The 20,160-nt window shown below is 45.0% G+C and overlaps 1 protein-coding gene across 5 annotated transcripts in view; it reads right to left on the reverse strand.

Annotated features, from left to right (window-relative positions):
• The window catches only part of ryr3 (ryanodine receptor 3), a 70,651-nt gene that overhangs the window by 3,235 nt on the left and 47,256 nt on the right, over positions 1-20,160 (reverse strand). For 3 of the 5 annotated variants that reach the window (XM_076993105.1, XM_076993109.1, XM_076993107.1), the window contains 48 exons: positions 20,021-20,124; positions 19,215-19,350; positions 18,920-19,103; positions 18,519-18,627; positions 18,251-18,371; positions 17,935-18,104; positions 17,209-17,429; positions 17,028-17,118; positions 15,232-15,372; positions 14,665-14,828; positions 14,482-14,560; positions 14,279-14,368; positions 14,042-14,188; positions 13,904-13,966; positions 13,744-13,819; positions 13,529-13,652; positions 12,977-13,092; positions 12,718-12,785; positions 12,443-12,564; positions 12,247-12,296; positions 12,090-12,150; positions 11,562-11,800; positions 11,331-11,412; positions 11,117-11,247; positions 10,707-11,024; positions 10,333-10,573; positions 10,099-10,186; positions 9,922-10,014; positions 9,462-9,632; positions 9,270-9,329; positions 9,039-9,170; positions 8,806-8,918; positions 7,719-7,815; positions 6,133-6,245; positions 5,941-5,992; positions 5,765-5,818; positions 5,336-5,435; positions 5,177-5,256; positions 5,020-5,096; positions 4,800-4,873; positions 3,541-3,558; positions 2,667-2,747; positions 2,321-2,409; positions 2,091-2,219; positions 1,824-1,928; positions 1,579-1,660; positions 144-1,444; positions 17-54 (listed from right to left, as the gene is read on the reverse strand). In XM_076993105.1, the coding sequence (XP_076849220.1) occupies positions 17-54; positions 144-1,444; positions 1,579-1,660; positions 1,824-1,928; positions 2,091-2,219; positions 2,321-2,409; positions 2,667-2,747; positions 3,541-3,558; positions 4,800-4,873; positions 5,020-5,096; positions 5,177-5,256; positions 5,336-5,435; positions 5,765-5,818; positions 5,941-5,992; positions 6,133-6,245; positions 7,719-7,815; positions 8,806-8,918; positions 9,039-9,170; positions 9,270-9,329; positions 9,462-9,632; positions 9,922-10,014; positions 10,099-10,186; positions 10,333-10,573; positions 10,707-11,024; positions 11,117-11,247; positions 11,331-11,412; positions 11,562-11,800; positions 12,090-12,150; positions 12,247-12,296; positions 12,443-12,564; positions 12,718-12,785; positions 12,977-13,092; positions 13,529-13,652; positions 13,744-13,819; positions 13,904-13,966; positions 14,042-14,188; positions 14,279-14,368; positions 14,482-14,560; positions 14,665-14,828; positions 15,232-15,372; positions 17,028-17,118; positions 17,209-17,429; positions 17,935-18,104; positions 18,251-18,371; positions 18,519-18,627; positions 18,920-19,103; positions 19,215-19,350; positions 20,021-20,124 (6,595 nt within the window). Of the gene's footprint in view, positions 1-16; positions 55-143; positions 1,445-1,578; positions 1,661-1,823; positions 1,929-2,090; positions 2,220-2,320; positions 2,410-2,666; positions 2,748-3,540; positions 3,559-4,799; positions 4,874-5,019; positions 5,097-5,176; positions 5,257-5,335; positions 5,436-5,764; positions 5,819-5,940; positions 5,993-6,132; positions 6,246-7,718; positions 7,816-8,285; positions 8,386-8,805; positions 8,919-9,038; positions 9,171-9,269; positions 9,330-9,461; positions 9,633-9,921; positions 10,015-10,098; positions 10,187-10,332; positions 10,574-10,706; positions 11,025-11,116; positions 11,248-11,330; positions 11,413-11,561; positions 11,801-12,089; positions 12,151-12,246; positions 12,297-12,442; positions 12,565-12,717; positions 12,786-12,976; positions 13,093-13,528; positions 13,653-13,743; positions 13,820-13,903; positions 13,967-14,041; positions 14,189-14,278; positions 14,369-14,481; positions 14,561-14,664; positions 14,829-15,231; positions 15,373-17,027; positions 17,119-17,208; positions 17,430-17,934; positions 18,105-18,250; positions 18,372-18,518; positions 18,628-18,919; positions 19,104-19,214; positions 19,351-20,020; positions 20,125-20,160 lie in introns of all 5 variants that reach the window. The other 2 variants (XM_076993104.1, XM_076993108.1) reach the window with 2 other exon arrangements.

The following is a 20,160-nucleotide window of genomic DNA, read 5'->3' on the forward strand; positions in this document are numbered from 1 at the left end:
ACGTAACAAGACTTACTCTGCTTTCTCGGGTTCCGACTCCTCTGTAGCCACTTTCTGTGTAGTGCACAAACCACACATTTAGCACTAAAGATAATTTCATCTATATATAACATTTCTGTGTTATTTGCAGAATAAATACAGACCTGGCTTTTCTTCTTTTCAGTGGGGGGACTGGCTTCTGTTTTAATCTCTGACACATCCCCCAGTCCAGGCTCAAATCCATGCTTGCCCTCTCTTTTAGCAGGTGGACTTATCAGATCTATGATGGCGTCAGGTTCCATTTTTTCCCCTGCCGCAGCCATTTGAACCATTTCCATAGACACAACTAAATCACCACTCTCAGCCTTTTCCGGTTCCATTACATCGCCATGTATTCCAAACTGCGTGGGATCAGGCATGTTGCCCAAGATATCTGTTACCTTCATGTTTTTGGCCCCCTCAACTAGACCTCCACCAAACATAGATGACCATATGATATGGAAGAATCCAAAGATTAAGCTGAAGATGCCTTTGAAGAACCCAGTGAAGAGCATCCAGAAGAAGGAGAAGAATCCAATGATTATTTCTTTGATGGTTAGCTTCTTTAACTTCTTAAATTGTTTACGCATGTTCTTGAAGGTTAGCGTTTGGCGGAAATTTGATATTTTCTTCTTAACAGAGGTGCAGGCAACAGTGAAGGCTGAAGCTGATTCATGGGTACCATCATCTTCCTCGGCCAGCTCCTCTAACAGACTCTGGAGCTCCTCTTCCTCCTCCTCCTCAGGTCGTTCTGCTACGTCTGGCTCAGATATCTGGGAAGCCAGTTGCATCTCAAAGATTGTGTCCTCACAAAAGTTCACAAATAGCTCCATTTTTTCACTCTCTCCTCCCTCGTTGACCACGTCAAAGATAAATTGCCGTTTGGACTCTTTCACCTGAGGCTTCTCCCACTGTTCTCTGCTGGATTCGCTGATCTCAAAGTAGACTCGTTCGATCCGCTTGGCGCCACCCATGATCTCAATGCGACCCAAGTATGGCTCAAAGTAACTGAGCACGCTCTCAGCCAGGTCCAGGAAGGTGGCTAGACGTGCATCATTGGGCATGTGCTCCGACAGGTTGGTGAGCAGTACAGCCATATTGAAGCCAATATCCTTAGCTGGCTCGTGGAAACGTTCAACAAACTCCACGTAGTTGAACATGTCATTTTCATCGGCTTCGGCACAAGAAAGAAGAAACTCAATCTCGGACTGTGTGTACTGTTTTTGACTCTCCATTGATTTCTGGAACTCTTTTTTAGAAATAATTCCTTTGCCTTCAGGATCATACTCTTTAAAGTTGTCAGAGGTGGTAAGGTCCTTCAATTTCAGGAACATGTCAAAGAACTTGAGGATCATCTCCACATTGCTAGATGATTCCACTAATGTGTCGACCATCTGCTTACCAATTGTGCCATTCACCACATTACCTGTAAGCAAGTAATGAATTAAATACTGTTAATCACTCACCTGCTACTACACTTTCAACATATTTAGGTTAGGAATAGATATTCAGTAGTAACTGCAAGCATTCTTGCTATACAGTACTTCAAATAACGCTTACCCTCCAAAAGGGATAACATCATAACTACCATGTCCTTCTGTAAATCCAACAGTTCCTTCAGCAGCTCAATCTGACTCGAATCCTGATTAGAGGTCAATCAACACACAGTTTTAATTTAAACACAGTTGTACGCATGAGGAAATAACGCATTACTTTTAAATATATTTACAAGTTTAACTGCATAAAAAGAAGATCCTCATTGTAAGCCTTAGACTTTATATTACAAAGAAGAAATCTGGGATTACCTGCGATAATTTCATTTGCATGTTAGCAAAGACATGTAGGAATCCAACCACAGCATCCCATAACCTACTATGTGCCAGACTTTGTTGATTCCCAATACAAGGCCCCTAAGGAAGAAACCAAAACAATATCTAAAGTGGTAAAATATGTAATATTAGATGGTCGTGTGAGAACTACAGAAAATGAGCTGGTTTTATCTAAAACATCTCGTATTGTGAAAGCAATTTTGCTCCATTGTGTTAAGTCTGTAAGACATGCATGCGTGTTACCTGAATGTACTCTGTGAGTGAGTTGAAGATCTGTTTAGCTACTGTCAAGGCTTTGGAGAAATTAAGCTGTCCGTGGTCATCCATCACATCTTTTCCAGAGTAATACCAGTAGAAATCACTTATGGATTCCTGGAAACCAATGCAGAATTGGTTTGTACATCACAATAGTCGGACACATAGGGTTTGCGTTTGAGTTTGGTGTTTAAATTGAATCCTTCTGTATGTGCTACCTGTAAGCGCAGCAGATAGTCCACTGTGCTAATAATAATGTTGACGGTAGTTGTATTTCCTGTCTGAGTCCTCAGGAAGTTTTGGAAATCTGTTAAGAAAATAGGCAAAAATGAGACAATAACCAAATAAACTGATAAAGTCTTTTCTTAACAAGAGGTGGCTTAACATGTGTTAACAGACCTTTTGCATTAACCAGCCTTCTAACACCAGTAAATCTGAACCATTAGTGTCATAATTTAAATAGGGTCTAAATTACCTTAGTATAAAATAGGAAGTGTTTAAAAGAGATGTCAGAATCATTCCAGTGAATCTCCGTGTGATAAAGGTACTTAATAAGGGTCTTACCATTATTGTGGCCCTCACATAGAAGCTGCAAAAACCTAAATAAATCCTTCGTAAATTCATCATTTTGTAGTACTTTGGAACCTTGAAATATGGAAGACAAAAGATGGAAATCATTATTGAAACATGCTAGATGCTCCCAAGCAGGAATACCTTGAATGTGAGCCAAGCACAATAATTTGCTTCACTACGACCTCACTGCACTTAAGATGAGGAACTTTAGATTGCAGTGCCTTGCAACTGCATCCAAAGAGCTGACAGGAGAAAGAAATGCCTGGAGATTAATATGCACATCTGACAGTTTTCAACAAGCTGGGGTTAGAAGATTTCTTTCACAACTATTACATAGTGTATAAAGAAACTCACTGTAATGCAATGTTGAATGCAGATATAATCGTGCCTTAAGAAATGTGTTTTATTAAGTAGCACCAAAAGTTTGGGAAGGAAACAGTGTTATCACACTGTTACACATTCTATGTCATATTTGTGAAAGCCATACACAAAACCAGCTTTGTGAAATTAGCCCCCAAATTTACAACTTACAAAGTCTGTTGCTGACTTTGTATAATTTGAGCAAATTTTACCTGTAGTGGACCTGTGAACAGATACTGATCTGCCCAGACGCTGCGTGATGACAGGTGGTTAGTAGAGTTAGCGAATCAACCTATACTCCAATGAGCACGCTCTAGTTTAGTACCAGGGCAAGGGTAGGTAGTCTGGCCCTGGGTGTCAGCATGCATGAATCCCTGCGGGACTGTGATTTATTAGCACAGCTCATCCAGGTCACTGGAACTAGGGTGTTGAGGGATGAGCGTTAGAAATGGCAACATGCCAAGTGAGAGCATAGCGAAATGAAGAGTAGCTAGACGGTATTTACCCCGCTCACTCACGTTGACTGCCATCCAAGAGTATAAAATGATAGAAGACAGACAAAGAAAGCAGACATAAGCAAAGGAGAAGACACTGGAAATTCAGACAAAAATGAATGTGATAGAGTTACTAATTAGGGAACAAATACATGCAATTAAACGTAAATTTAAGGTTTGATTAGGGGGGTAGAGATGTGTTTAATGGAAGGTGAAACTGGTTATTTCATACACTGCATTGTGGGTAACTGCAGAACATCGTGACACATACATTTCGGGACAGCTGATTTAGTCGTAATGCGAAATGGGGTTATGCAGCTTTTGTTTTCTGACTTTTATGATGAAATCTGCAATACTTTTCTGTAAAAACTGTATAGAAATACTTAACACTAGGTCACAAAACACTGCTTTTTCAGGTAGACATTAATTTGGACATTAAAGAATATATCAGAAACTGCATAATGTATCTGCCACCTCATGTTATGACTAATTCATTGTTCTGTTGGTTAAAAACTGACTGTCAATTTGAAAATCCAGTTTTATATCTGAATATATTTAGTGTCTGTTCTGTGACTTCTGGAAAGTGTTGCTTAATACTATATTAATAAATCTGACAACCAAACATGTACTGACAGGACAGCATGCTAACGCTATTACAATGATTTCACAAGTTAAAGCTATACAATCACTCTACTGAGCGTTACCTAGCTCTACTATAGGACTGCTACATTCAGTAGTAACTTCAAATTGGTAGCCTGGCTTGGCATTTACGATAACATGACAAGAAGACAAAGATGTAATGTGCCAACACCAACAACATTCACTCTAATTGGGATTTGTCGGTGACTCCGAAGAATGAAATGACACTGATGCATAGATGTGACTTGGACTGCAAAGAATCTCAGACTCAGAAGTTTCCCTTCCATTCAAGGTGTACAGAGTCAATAAGCTTCCACTCCATTCACTTCCTGGGTCAGACTGAATCATTTCCAGATGACACTTCAGTGGTGATGAAGGCTGGAACAGAGACTAGTAGGAGAGCAATAGTTCAGCACTGCTACACTGATGAGTGCTGAACACTACTAGAACTACACACACTGCACCCTGAGATTTGTATTGCCATAATTCATCATCCGTTATGCTTAAGCAAGAATGTCAGCTGCTTTGTGACGGACTGACATCAAGAAAGTAAATCAGTCATGACAGGGTGGAAATTTTGACAAGGTCACAGATTCATTACCTTCAGTGCCAACTGGCTAAAACGACTTACCCGATCCTTCTTCAGTCACCATTCCAAGGCTTTCAGCCTTTTTCTGTCTCTCAAACGCATTCAAGTCCAGTACACTGAATGACAGAGACACATTCAACTACAGCAAAGGACAGAGCAGCATTCAACTACACTAAATGATACAGTACAGTATACAGTAATACAGTACAATTACAGGAGCTGTGTCACAAAATGGAGGACACAGGTTTGTGATGTCACTAACCTGCAAGACTGCATCAGTCCAGATAAACTTTTGAAAAACCCTGCATCTCTCTTCTCTTTCAGGTAGTCCAGCATTTTCTACAGACATAACGTATAGAATTTATATGGAAATGCACACTTAACTCCCTCCGAAACGTTCAGATGCTGCGCTGCTATACCTGCTGTACAGCCACGTTGCCTCCGTTGAGAATAGAAATCCCCAGCTTTAGGGTGCAAGTCACCATGGGACCCAGTCGACCTGAAATGAAACAGCGAGTTAGACTGTGGGGCTTTTCAGTGTGATGGGGTGTGATCGTGCTTGGAGAAGGTGCCTTCACCTTTACTGGCACTGATCATCTGGAGTACCATCTCCGCTGCTCCGCGTGCATGCAACCTGGCCTGCTGGTACAAGGTCTTCTGCTTCTCCATCTCCTTCTCCTGCGATGCCACAGATACGGAGAGCACAAACTGAACGATCGAGTCACATCTCACCCACCACTGTCACCGTCTGTGTGCACGACTGTACTACCTACACGTGACGCATGTTGTGCAAGCACTTGAATTCAGAGCCCGTTGAAATACTTTACATTTTGGAAAAAAAAAAATACAGCAAAGTGATAATTTGGTACCGATTTGGAAATATGGACACTGATATTTGACACTGATTTGGAAATATCACACTAATAGGACGTGCACATTCCATCCTGCTCTGATCCTTGTTTATGCTCTTCCTGAATGTGTCTGTTTCCACATGATGACAGGCGTACTTCGAATGTCTTTTCCTTTCCCTCCTCTTCTTCCTCTTCATCTTCAGCACAGCTCTGAAAAAGAACAAGTTCACGTCATGACTGCCTTCCTTTTAACAGCTGTGTACTAGCCAATAAAAGTCAGTTTCAGCGGTTTTATTTGGGGTCATTAATGTAACGACCGAAAGGTGCAATACCTTTGCCATCATATCGGCATATGCAATGTACAAAGGATCCTCCTCCAGAAAACTAGGAAGTACAAACATTCAATTAAAAATACTTGCATTACATTTTTTTTTTTTCATGAAACCTTCATTCATTCATATGAAACAATAATGATCCCTTGTGTAGAAATGAGCACTGAAGAGGCACAGAGGGCAGTGGGTCACCTTCTCTCCGTCAGGGCGTTGTGGCTGAAATGGAGGATGAGCTGGTTTAAAGGGTCGGGCTTCACCTCGGCCTCCGCATCCTCCTCCTCCTTCTCCACTACCATGGGTGTTTTCTGCGGGACGAGCCACACGGGTGTGACCATCAGCCATCGTTTCAGGCACGTGCACAGTCACCCCCTCTCTGCGACGTAGCTGACTCTCACTCTGACATCCTCGAACAGCACGATTATTTACTACGCTGTCACTAATCACACCCATAAGCCCAGAGGCTTTGCGCACAAACACGTGACACATCAAACACGTTCTTCTCTGCTTCTGCGCATCTAGCTCCCTAAAACCCTTGAACATCGCTGGCTAGTCAGAACTCTAGAGCAGTTGGTTCTTTCGAAGAGTAACTTCAGTCCCTTTAAAACAACGCACCTGTCATTCCTACACTTGTGCTTCCTGTCTCTCTTCAGCTCTGACCAAGCAGTTCACAGGTGACTCACATGCACTTAAATTTCACACTTCCACATGATGGCACACGTAAATGTAATTCAAGGCAGCGTCTCTCATCCCCGGTCCTATGGAAATGCAAGATGCACTTACATTTTAATATTGTTCAGGAAAACCATGTGTGTGGCATTCAATGCCAAGATAATCGGTACACTTGTGAACCGATAAGTCTAACCTTGTGCAGATATAGGACTGAAGCGGAGAGGCACTGGTGTAGGTGACATGCTAAACAAGAGCGTGGTCATTGCCTGATGTGATGCTCTAGGACTGTGTCTAGGGGATGCTGCCAATAGAGGTCAATGACCAGCTCATGGGTGACATGCATATTTGCATGGTCGTATAGCAATGAAAATGGCAGTGCAGTGCATGTCAGTGATGCATAATGATATCAGGGCGTTAATTTGATGTTTTCACAACATAAAACCTTTTTACTGATGTTACATGTTAGTAACGGGCTGTAGTATGAAACCAGTAATTCAGGTGCACGTGCATAGTGGTGGGTTTGGGTAACACTTTATGATGCTTAATATAATGTTTATAGTGCTTTATAGTGTTTATATATCCGACCATAATTGATCTCTGTAAGCTTTTTTTTAAGATTAAACAAGGACTAACATTACTGTGTGTTTAACATCTGTACTGCCTCAGCTCTACACAGAGACATGATTCCTAGATGAGGCGAACATGCCACCGACTCTCACGACTTAACAGTACGAGACTTACGAAAAAGAAGACGACACCCAAACAGAGGAGGCGGAGGGTGGCGCGGCAGGGGCCGCCCCTCTTACCGCGGCTGCGCCGGGACACACTGCTCTAGGGAGGCGCTGGGGGCGGAGCCGCTGGGGGCGGAGCCGCTGGGGGCGGAGTCTCAGGCGTAACTCATGCGGGGCCTGTCTGCTGCGCCTCTGTCTGTAGTACGCCACGCAACCAGGCGAGCCAAACACGGGCCGGAACGCGGACGCGAGGCGGGCAGGGATGCGTTCCCGCTTTTCGGCGGGCAAGGTGCTGGCCGCGGGGCAAACGGCGGCGGGCAGGGCACCAGCGGGCACACACGGCACACGGGGCAGCAGCAGGGCCGGCCCCATACTTACTGCCAGGTCCTGAACTAGCTTCTCCTCAAAGGAGTACTCCTCTGCTACTATCCAGAGTCTCTGATAGCCCGTGAGGAAGAGGTTAATAGAGCGATGCCTGAGGAGTCAGGGGGGGGAGAGGGAGGTTAGGTGGGAAAGAGGCAGGGAGGGAGATGGGAGGAAGAGGAAGAGGAGGGGTAGCATTCTGCAGGGTGGGAGGGATGTACAGCCTATGGCCTAATCTGATTGGCCACCTTGGTAATTGGAAGAGCAAACCCAGATAATCAACACAATTCAATTAATGACAGGATTAATCAAGGATTTGTCTTTTTTCCCCCCCAACTAGAGGCGGTTATACAACCAGTCCTACGTTTCTAATACAATATGAATTGTCTGTTTACTCACCACTATTTGGGTGCTTTTGCCAGTTTAGTGAGTTCTTCAGTGCAATAGTAAAAGAGAGCACACGTGACTGTAAGGTGACCATTCAGAAGGGCAGTGTAACTGAATGTTTGTGCTCAGTTCATTGGTTGAAGGATGGACTGAAGGAGGATGCTGGGAACATGAGTTCTCTTAGGCTCACATTACCGTTAAGATGGAGAACAGACGGTCAAAGCTGGAGGTTTGGTACACCTTTTCCAGCCAAACGTACCCATAGCCATTCAGGAAGTAATTATTATTTTTGAATCTAAAGTGTATCGTAAAGACAACAAAGAGGAAGGAGTTTTAGGACTAGGGAAGACTGGTGTACGGAAACACCTACTAGGACATATTCCAAAGTCTTCTAATACCTACACTTGACAATTCAATTTGCCAGGTGGGATCTTAGATAAGAGGGATTAGATCTTAGAACACGATGGTTTGCAAATAGGAAAGAGAGGACCAGGCATTACAAGTCAAATGTGGATAGAGTGCAGTTGGATAATAAATAAATCCAGAATGAGATAATTCCAAAATAATGTATAACTCATAAGGTTCTGATGAGGGGTGTCACAGATCTAGCAACCTGTCTGCTTATACTAAAGTTATCTGTACTCTGCGTTTATGGGCCTTTAACGTGATACATTTGGTGGTGTACTTGATCTGTGCTCCGGTGCGGTGTGCTTGCCTGGGGAGGTTGTACAGCGGAGCCATGCGGAAGCAGGCGACCACCGCCCGCTTGCGCTGCTTGGACAGCAGCTTGTGCCACACCAGCTTCTTGTTTCTCAGTGGCTGCTCCACCTGGGGGGGGGGGTCACATCGCTGACGTGAACATCCAGCACCGTGTGCAGCCTCCTTATTGGATTTTCACCAGTTCTGACCAGAGTCAAGTCAAAGGAGTGGAGAAGGTTTGCCCCTGACCTGCTCCAGGTGGAAGACGGCGGCCGTGATACGCTGGATCCTCTCGACGGTGCTTTCTGGGTCTGGGGCTTCGCTCTTCACCAACACGTCCCGGTAGAGATTCAGCTGCCACTGCACCGCTGGGTCCTCCGTCTACAGAATCAGCGGGTCGCTCCGTTAGTTCACCATGGCCAACGTCATTCGCACGCCATCGCATTCATCACATGACAGTAGCGCCCGTCGTCGACTTGCCTTCTCCAGAAGGTTGAGGTTCTGCCTCAGGTGATCCTTCACCTCGTCATCGGTGTCTTTCTGTGAAAGAAAGGTTTCACAGTCTGACAGAAATGTCTCTACAGGTGCCATTCTAATGCAAGTCTACTGTATCAGAATGGTAGATAAGACAGGAGCGACCAGGCAGGAGTCACTCTAAAGATGAACGCTCACCAGACTATAGCGGATCTTGGCCTGAGAGATAAGCTCCTGGTCTCCAGGGGTGCACATGTTCAGGCCAATGGGCAGCATCTTCTTGTGGGCTGCAACGATCAGGGACGTCTGGACAGAGTACAGTTCTCTTTTCTTCTTCTTCCCTCTCCTCTCCTGGTCCTGACCTCCCGACTGGTATAGACCGCACAAACACAGCACATCTTCAGCATGGAGTTCACCTGCTTTTCCCCCATCATGTCCTCAATATAAGAATTCCAGGCTCAGGTCGCAAAATAGGTTTAAACTGAATAAGACTCAATTGTAAATGAATGAATAGCACACATAATTTTTATTCTAATTTATACATAATCTTGATATAAAGACCTGGTCCAAGATACCAGTACTTTTGTCCACATAGTGTATTTCTGAGGTAACGTTTCTCCAGTTTAAGCATTTAAAAGCATTTACCTTTGAAACTTACCTTTGACATTTTGGTCTTGCTGTCACTAGTGAGGAAGGCTAGGTTATTGATTTCATTTTGCACCACAAAGTTTTGCTCTTCCCTTTTGAAGTTCTGTGGATAATGAGACAGGAGTACTAAAAAAGTAGCAGCTCAATATACCGCATTATTTTCTACAGAGATTTGTTGAGAACATACATGAGATTTACACCAGAGGATGAAAATCTGTGACACCATTTTGAAGAGCTCTGTTGAGTCAGCATCAGGCTTCTTCAGCCATTTTGACCTAGATGGAGGAGCGAATGTGGTAGTTGCAATAGGTCCCTCCTAAAAGCTGGCAGTGTTACCAGTCATCCACATCGTGTAAGCAAATATGTGCCAAAGAACAAAATAACTGGGAATATCTGCAACCACAAAAAATCATCTTGATACCTGTTGTTGTCCACATAGCGGATTAGCATTGGGTAAAAGGCATACAAATCCCTGCAGAGGACAGCAAACTCATCCAGAATCTGCAGCTCGGCCTCCTGGGTATCTGCTCTGCTCTCGGCCCTCAGCAGCTCCTCTTCGGCTGCCACCTTCACCGTCTTCTTCCTCAGCTTCTCCAGCGTGGGAAGGAAGTGGCTTCGTAGGAGGTCCGCGCCCGCCTTGCTAATTATTGGCTGGGTGTACACTGTACACAGATACAGAAGTGGGCATTGAGTTCAGAGGGGAATACTGAAGAATCCATAGAACAACAATCCAGAAAAGGCCACTGTAATAGGAATTCTGTTTTTTTTTTTTCAGGATAACTTAAAATCGGCTACCTGCAATCCTTTTCATCCAGGAAGCTTCATCGATGCCCAAGTTGTTATTGAGGATTTTAAGGATATTACCAAGGATGAGACTAAGGTGCTCAGATGTGACTGTAGTGCAGCAGTTTGCACCATCCCCTGTGTTCTCAGGGCCTTTAGCCCACCAGTAGGACAGATAGTTGCACAGCATGGGCAGAACGACCTCAATGATGTGTGGCATTTCAGTGTAGCGCGCCCCAGACTCTGAGATATCATGAATGTCCTTCATCAGGCCATCCAGACGTGGCATCTCTAGACACATCTCCTCCACCGTGTCGGGCATGCTCAGAACTGCACAAAGTCGGAAAAAAGTGTCACGCGAAAGTGTTGAGCAGCGAAGTTCAGGCCATTCCTCAAAACAGACACTTGGTACGGAAACTTACTTGCTCTCTCTCGAGGTGTCTTAGTGTTGAAGACCGAGCAGGGATTGTGCATGTTCAAATGTGGCTCCAGAAATGCTACTGGCATGGCTCCAACCAGAGTGGCCAGGCACTCGCCCAGTGCAGGAAGCTGCCTGTTTACAGGGGAGCACATTAACTCAGGGAACTGGTAACGGGACGAGGAGCCCATCATCAAAAGCGAAGCAAAAAAACGTACTTCTCAACGTAGATGTTCTTGCCAGTTCCAAGAGAGTAGAGGCTGGTCAAAATGCGATAGCACGACAGCTGGACATCATCCACTGTAACACAGCACCATAAAATACGATTTATCCGTCATTTCTCCTCCAATTAAAATCAATCGATGTCACTAAAGTGTTACATTTTACTCCCTGTGGCTGCTGATTGGGTGTGCGATGTGTCACTCAAGCCAGCAGCGATGTGTACTCACGTAGAAGGTCCACCCCAAACTGGTGCTGGGTGATGTGCTGGAACAGAGCCGTGAGGATGGGCAGCAGGGCCACGGTGGTGTAGTTGATGACCTGAGCTACTCCCTTCATCTGCGTGCGAGACTGGCCCAGCTTGCCCAGTTTCAGGTTCTCCACAGTCTTCTCCAGGTCTTCTGCTGCATTCTCGAAGAACGTTCTGACTCCAGCCTTCACCAGCTCTGAGCCAGACTTCATCACTGTCCTGTGGAGGGGGATCAGATGGTCAGCCCACTATATACAGTCACCTATAAGACACAGGTATTAAAATTATACTTAAAACGCTTGATGTAATAATCTTTGCGGTAACTGCAATTCAGGAAGATCATAATGACACTTATGGCTCTAGAAGAACCCACAGACAAAATACTGTGTTGAATTTCTGTTTCTTTTTAGTAGAAGTCTAATAAATCAGCGTCAAATTATAGCAAAACAAAACTGTCTTCATCTTAATGGGCTGTAGAAGCAGCCCGTTCATATGATTTTGTTCTTACCTGAAGTCCAGTGAATGTGCCAAGATGTGCAGACAGCTCACCATTGTGGCAGAGTCACTCCCTGAGAGGGTAATGTTAAAGTTACATATCCCAGCATATAACTCGCTCCCATGATAAAACAGGCAAAAAAAGATAATCCAACTGTAAATGTACTTACCAAAGAGAGAAATTCTGTGTCTGACAAGTGAGCCTAGCTTATAGAAGAGACTGTGGGGGGAAAAAAAGGTTTAGTAAGGATATCCACCATGAATTCTGTCCTCCAAGGGGATTAAATTATTTAAAAGGTATTATGCAATTAACATAGTCCAATTATAAGCACATGTGCCTTTAGACACTGCAATAAGAGGACCAACCTGGTAATCATCTCCTTCTCTTTGTTGGAGGCATACCCACTGCTGCTCAGGCTAATGCTAGGTGAGGACAGGAAGTACATGCAATGGTTCTTGAAGTACTGGTCAATCAGAGGTAGCAGGACCTACGGTGCAAGGGGAACCAGAACAGGGACCAAAATATTACTCACAAAGGAAAGAGTATGGTTTGGCTGGGGACGTAGGGTTGTTACCAGGGTGTTTGTGAGGAAACATTGTCCCAGGTTTAATCCTCAGGTATATCAGACATTTAGCCCTACCTTTGCAAAGAACTTAATCTCTTGTTCATGAGGAGATTTGTCCGTTTTTCCACTTGTGGCCATCGCCTCTGTAATATGTTTTGCAAAGGTAAATGCTCAAATGAGAACTGTTCTGTTTTAAATATTCATTAGTGATTTAATTTGGTGTTCTGCTAATGCTGTATCTATGCATATCAAGCTTTAACAATAGCAGTTTCATTCTTTGTAGGGTTTTATGGATCTATATTTTATCTTATATTTCATCTGTATTTTAACTCACCAAGATGGGCTATGAATTCCTGAGCAGAATCTACATAACCCAGCAGCCGCTTAAGGAACTTGTAGGCAATCCTCTTCTCCATGGAGGAGGAATCCTGCTCCATGTCTTTCAGACCCCTGTGAAACACACAGGAAAATCACCCATGAGGGCTCCAACTCATAGAAATTACATAACCCAACTTGGACGTCATTTACATTTACATTTATGGCATTTTGGCAGACGCCCTTATCCAGAGCGACTTACATTTTTTTTTTATCTCATTTTTTTTATACAAGTGAGCAATTGAGGGTTAAGGGCCTTGCTCTGGGACACCTCAGTCATGGCCTCAGGTCTGGGAATCGAACCCACGACCCTCCGGTCACAAGACCAGTTCCCTAACCACCAGGCCATCTCGCCAGATGACCTTCAGTGACCTTGCGTGACCTTCAGTGACCTTGTGTGAACTTGCATGACCTTCAGTGCCATTCTTGGTGAACATGCTGGATCGTGCATAGAACGTTCATGTGCTGTCATTGTGTAAGTCCAGAGGGACACTTTTAGAGGGCTACACACCTGCTAATTGCATATCCATTGAGCTGCAGAAATTTAAAGAGCTCCTGAGCCTTCTCCCGGTCTCTGAACTTCTCTTTAGCTGTCAGCGTGTCATACGGCACCAGCAGAGGATGAGTTCCACCTCCTGTGAATACAAAACACAGCTTAAGTAAACAACTAAGAAACACTACAAACAAAAGGCCTGCTACGTGGAAAGCGCCTGATCCCAGCGTTACCTTTGCTGTTTAGTTCCATTTTCTTCTTCTTTGCCCAAATATTGTGGTAATTCTCTGCTACAATCTCTACCATGCCCTATGAAAGACACTACAGGTGAGTTTGATCAATATTGCCATATATTTCCATAACATAAGTGCAAGAGAATAAGAATCACAGTACCTGTAACTCTCTCGAGAGGATTACGTTATCTAAATCCACTGGACTTGGAGTAAAGCCATCTCCCTGAGAAATGACACGGTTGAGTAAATGTTTTATTTGAGGTATTTACTGCCTCGTGTCTCGAAGACGTCCGTGTACCTGTGAAGGGTCTGAGATCTTGTGCTGTTTCTCTGTCTCCCTCTGCTGGAACATGGCCTCTCCTTCTTTGGTCCTCTCAACGTTCCAGCCTAACGCCAACATGCTCTTCAGGGACTCCTTGATGGGGTAGCGGTAGGTCTCCCTCTCCTGGGCAGAACCCAACAGATGGGATTACTAGGGATTAGTGGGGCATCAACCCTGCGAGTGACTGGGGGAGCGTTCAGCACCACATGGTACCTTTTCAGTCAGTGCTTTATATGGTTTCAGTAGAGGGTGGGTTTTGGCTTGGTCATCCACCTTCTCCCCTGCTGTCCAGCCTAGTGCAAACTGTCAGGAAACAAAACGTTTGTGTAGCTACGTCCCAAGGATGAGCCGGATTTGTGGAACTGCTCGAGTGTTGTGAGAAATGTAAAAATGTCAATGGTTTTTAATTAAGTTACCTTCTCAGAAGACCATTTCTCATGGCAGTGCTCAGCATATTTGTTGGCAATGTAATCCATTTTTTCAGGCAGGGAGATGCTGAAAATACGAGTTGAAAACTCATGTAAAATTCATGAGAGGAATATTTTAATATTTCTCTATATGGTTATCAGTCAGTACAACGGCTCCTGCTTGGTGCATACTTGGTAGTGCTGATGGGCTTGGGGTCAAAGTTGCCCTCAGCATCCACAGAAACCTGCTTCACCAAAGTACTGCCTGGACTCGTGTCCACGTAGTCGGGCGGGATGGCTCCGGATATGGCACTCAGACAAGGCATGGCCATCTTGAACAATTCTGCATCGTATTTCTGCAGGAGAGAGGACAGAAGGAGGGGTGTTGTGAAGACAGGAGCTCTGCTGCCCAGCTCCCCTGGGTAAGATGAGGAGATGTAAGTAATGAGAGGTCAGCAGAACATGAGCTGAGGGTGAGAGGGCACGTGTACTCTTTAGAAGGATCTGACTTGTCTGAGCTCATTAAATAATTCTTTACTCTCTGTTCAACTTCTGTCCAGACTTTCAACTAAATGAGTCCATCGTAGATGAAAATGGACAGGGGCAAAATGCTCACTTGTCCTATAGGCCAGGCCAGCACAAGTTCAAGCGCATACTCGTGATAAGGCTTACAGACTTTTATTTTGTAAATATATGCACTTACAAAAAACTGAAATGCCCGTGGGTTGTCACTGGAGCAGCATGGGTGTTGTGCAGTACCTTCTGAGAGAGAGCGTCAAAAAGCCCCCAGAAGAGTTTCTTAGTGAGGTGAAGCTCCTCTTCTGACGCCATGCCGTAGCTGCCCAGGCCTGAAGGTAGGCAGTAGTACTTCCAATTCTGCTCATAATGATTGGTCAAAAGCTGCAAAAAGAAAAGTCTCGGCTTAACCAGCATGGAAGTGTGTGTCTCGTATATAGAGTCGTTTACCTTTAAAACATTCTAAGCTCATCTGAACATAGTAAAAAAAAAAATTGTTGGCAGTTCTTTTAGTCTAGCCGTAACCTTAATATAAAAAGAGATGTAAATTAGATCCATGTCTTAACCTCGACCCTGATAACTGATGATCATGAGCTTACTGAATAATAACCAAGGGTCATTCCAGGCTCTTGGTTTTGTCGTAGTTACGTGCTAACAGCTGAGATGACAAGAGAGGAGTGATATGTTCTCGCCTCCCACACAAATAATTGTGACCGGATCTGAGGTGGCAGATTACAGATTCATGCTGACAGTTGTATCATCAGATTTGAAAGCCAGAAGTGCTGTGTGTGTGCGTGCCTGTGTGTGTGTGTGTTGCACATAGGTATGAGGAGCTGTAATTGATACTGTACATCTGGCGCTGAGCCTTTTAACACTTGTTACAGGTCTCAAGATGTCAGGATAACAGAAGACTCATACTCCGCACGGGACTAAAGCCAAATTCGGACGGGATTCGTTTTACATGGGAAGGTTGTGTAAAGTGATTATTACCAGCGTTTCTCAGTGATTTTAGTCCCTTCCGAATGTGCCATGTTAGTAATTTTAAGCTCCCGCTTCAGTAAAGATTCGGGTGCCAAATTCAGCACCCCACCATGAGATGATTCTTCTTCTCGAGAGCATGCGCGGTAAACTTTCACCCGACGGCAAACCCCATTTACTTTAGTTCTACATGGATAAAACGAATGAGACAACAATCGCACATTTCAGATAACACGATTTACATTGATTTACAGAGTAGAACTACATGTTTCAATGTTTCAGTATAACTTCCAGTCAAAATCGCCATTTATTGTAGCTCTATGCTGAGGATCTTATGTTTCATTCAACACTGAGGAGTATTAGTTTTAGTTTCAGCATTTTTTTTATCTATACTGTATGTATAAATTGGGGTAAAAAAACTGCAGATTACCATGTTGCTAGAAGGATTTTCAGCTAGGATGAACAGAATGAAAGTCACAAGAGACGCCTTTTATGGCTGACTATCTGCAAAGAAATTCATGCCCTCTTAACCCTGGCTACTTTTGCCTATCTGAGAAGGATGCGACTTCCTTTTTGCGGTTATTACTCTTTAAGTTTTAAAATTGGTTATCATTATTCTACTTTTTAGAGGTTACGACAGAGTGAAAATGGATTAGCAACTCTCCTCTCAGTTTCTGATTCCAATATTTCTTATCTCTTTCAAATCGGTCATAAAAAAGACTGAGGTCCTATAGTAATATTTCATCACTCCACCTCCCCATGTGAAGCTAATCCTGGTGCGAATCGGGTTTAAGAATTGTATTTTACACAGTGAACAACAGAGGAGAAATATACATACAGCTTATAAATAAAAACAGAATAATAAGCGCTTCAGTTTTTATGCAAGGGTTTCTAGTAGGGTCTTGAATAATTGATTCAACTGATGTGTTATAGCGTAATATTACAGTATTCATTTCATGTATGTATGGTAATGTATGCTAATTTATTCGCGAGCATTCCTGGCAGATATTGGTCGGTGAAGAGTGAGCTCCACTGTGGAGTGAGAGGTGATGCAGACTCACCTTGATGGGCATCTTGCAGTACTCGGTGAGCTGTGGCACGTCGAAGACCAGACGGCGCAGCAGCTGCTGGAGCATGGAGGGCCTCAGGTGCCTGCGGAGAAGAAGGGGGTGAGGAGCGCGTTTCATGGCCCGGAGCTGCGGCGGCGGGGGCGGGGTCAGACCGGGGCCACGCCCCGCTCACCTGCAGATGGCCAGCAGGCACTCCTCGATGGAGTCCCTCTGGGCCTTGGTGAGCGAGCGGCCCTTGGATAGCCTGTAGATGGTGTGGAGGGTGGAGTCCACCAGCATGGCGTAGTGCTCCGTATGGGCGAAGAGGGAGGCGCAGCGGGTCAGCAGCGGGAGCACGGCCGAGCCAATGTAGCGGTTCATGGCCAGGGCCGTCTCCGTGGTGCTCAGCGCCTCCTAGTGGTGAGAAGACAAAGCCGCACATTATCGGTAGCAATTAAGATGAGGTAGTTCTCTTCTTTAATGCAGTCTGCCTATAGCGTGTGTAATACTATAGCTGGCACTGCACCGAGACTGGGCTGGCAGTTTGTCATCATTTTGACTCGATACGCATTCTGTTTTTCACCTACTGTGTTCGTTGGCACCATGGAACTGGTGCCAGGGAATAGTTAGGCAAAGCGCCAGATTGAATAGGTCTCGTTTTTAAGCATGAACAGAACGTGCCCGCGCACTTGTCAGCGTGTATTTATGTGTGTGTGGTGTTTACGAAGCGGCACCAGCTGGACAGAGGTCAAGCCTGCCTGTCAGCACTCAAACAGCAGCACTTAGCAGGTAGCGGAAGGCATGTGGGAGGAGCAAACCAGCTGATGCTTCTCATGCCCTGGAGCTGTGGCCCATCACTATGTAGCCAACACCCCGTCACCACGGAGGCGCTGTGTCCTGCCACCACTGTGCAACTCACCGTGTCCAGAGAGGCAGAAGCACGCAGGTCCGGCAGGAAGCCGACCTCCAGCAGGTTCAACAGGAAGCTTTGGTCCTCGACACCGTAGACGCGGTCCAGGAACAGCACCATTGGTGCCTTGTGCTCCGGACAGAAGCTAGCGTTCATGTCTGGCTCCGTCACACTGCCATCTGGGGAGCAGAGGGAGTGATGGGACACAGGCGGGAGGTGAGGCAGACATAAAAGAACAGGAAAAGATTAGACACGTGAGAGCTAAAAAGGTAGCAGATGCCATATCAGTCAGAACCATGTAAGGTGTGTTTGATAAAGCCCTAACCTTTGTTGACCACTGGGACTTTGAGGGGTATGCTGATGATGCCCACCAAGTCTGTGGTGGGCACCAGAGACCGCAGAATGGCACGGATACGTAGAGCTTCACCCTTGCCCGCATTGATTAACTGGGAAATGTCAATAATACACAATGTTTACACATTAAGATTTCTGATACCCAGTCGTGAAATCTTAGCAGGCCTCAGCTTGTTCTCTAAAACACAGAGTGCTACAGAAGCGGGTGTGCTGTGGCTGGGTCAACAGGGGGCACCCACGTGCATCTCAGGTGCACAGCGTCCCAGCAGGTCGATGAGAGCAGAGTAGAAGGACATGATGGAGTTGCCCATGTGTGCCACCTCTTCCTCCTCACCTTCCTCTCCAGCCCTGTCACACACACACACACACACACGCGACATGAATAGTCAGTCAATCACTCCCAAAATCACTCCCACGGCCTTCACCGGGAGGTCAGCGGCACCGCGTCAAAAAGTGCTCCACATCAAATCAAACCTCTATAGCCCGACGTCTGGCACCCTATTTGATTAGACTTGGTTAAATGTGCCTATAAGGCGACCAATAAATAAAAAAGACGTGACCATCAGCAGAAAATAGCGCAGATTCTAAGAAAATAGAATCTGTTGAATAGAGGGTGTTGGGGGAGAGGTCATTCTCTTACGCAGGTGCTTGTCCCTCAGAATGGCCGGGCAGATCCAGGCTGGGATCCTCAGAGATCTTAATGGCCTCTAGCATGGCAGCCATCAGGCCCTGCCCCCCCTCTCCTCTCAGCGCCGGGCCAAAGCACTCGGGACGCCTGATGAGTAGCTTCACCACCACGTTGGCGTTCTCCTCCACGCTCTCGCCTGAGGACACGACAGCAGACCATCAGGGAGCCGGTCTGGACAACTCTGGGCGCAACTATTTAGGCGGCTATTTATCGTGAGCCGTGACGGTGAAGGGGGAAGTGGACACACCGTTGACAAAGACAGCGAATCGTAGGAAGGATAAATAGCGCTCTCCTTCAATGGGGTTCCAGCCGATGTCGGGGTATCCTTTGGCTACCAGTATTGGGCAACTCTGCAGTCCACAGCCAGCCAAGTATGTCACCACCTGACCGGGCAAGCAATAAACATCAGGTACTGGCACAGTGATGTATACGTAGAAAATAAAACGGAATATGGGGAAAATGTACATTTTTTCTTTTCTTTTAATACTTTTTCTTGATGTCCACAATGTGTGTGTAGGTTTGTGTTCCAAACAGTCATAATTCATATTTGCACGACCATATTCCAAACCTCTCTTTACTCCTTGGAATTAAACAGGGTGCTTCCTTAAATTTTTGAGCATTGCAATGTAAGTGGGTGAGGCTAGGCTAATTTAGGCTGCTGAAGTGTATGTATGTAAACAAGTTTTACATTTACAAGTGTATGTATGTAAACAAGTTTTTCTCTTGACAGCATAAAAACTGTGATTTCAATATGTGCTGTTGTTGCCGTGAGTGAGTAAGTAGTGTGTTTGGTGTCTTACTTCTAAATTCTTTACTTAATAAATTGAGGCCCTTTAAATTAACAGACACATTTTAATAGCATTAATTGCAGTAGCAGCAACTTCTGTGTCATTAGGTTAATTAAGAATTGTCCATTTTCGTCATAAATTATTAATGCATTAAGTTAAATACTTGTACTTTTGCACATAAATGGTATGAACTATTTGGCTCATTCACGTGTGCATATTTGGCTCATTCACGTGTGCATATTTGGCTCATTCACGTGTGCATTACCTTCTCCAGGTCTGGCTCCTCTAACGCCAGGGCCAGACTGTTGTTGTCCATCACTGAGGAAGCAGCCACATCCAGTGGAGTGGAGCCCCTCATTGCTGGACAAGCTGTGAAAAGAACAAACCAGTTACAGTTTGGCCTAA

This window comes from Brachyhypopomus gauderio, unplaced genomic scaffold, assembly GCF_052324685.1.
Source record: "Brachyhypopomus gauderio isolate BG-103 unplaced genomic scaffold, BGAUD_0.2 sc104, whole genome shotgun sequence".
Classification (NCBI taxonomy): Eukaryota; Metazoa; Chordata; class Actinopteri; order Gymnotiformes; family Hypopomidae; genus Brachyhypopomus; species Brachyhypopomus gauderio.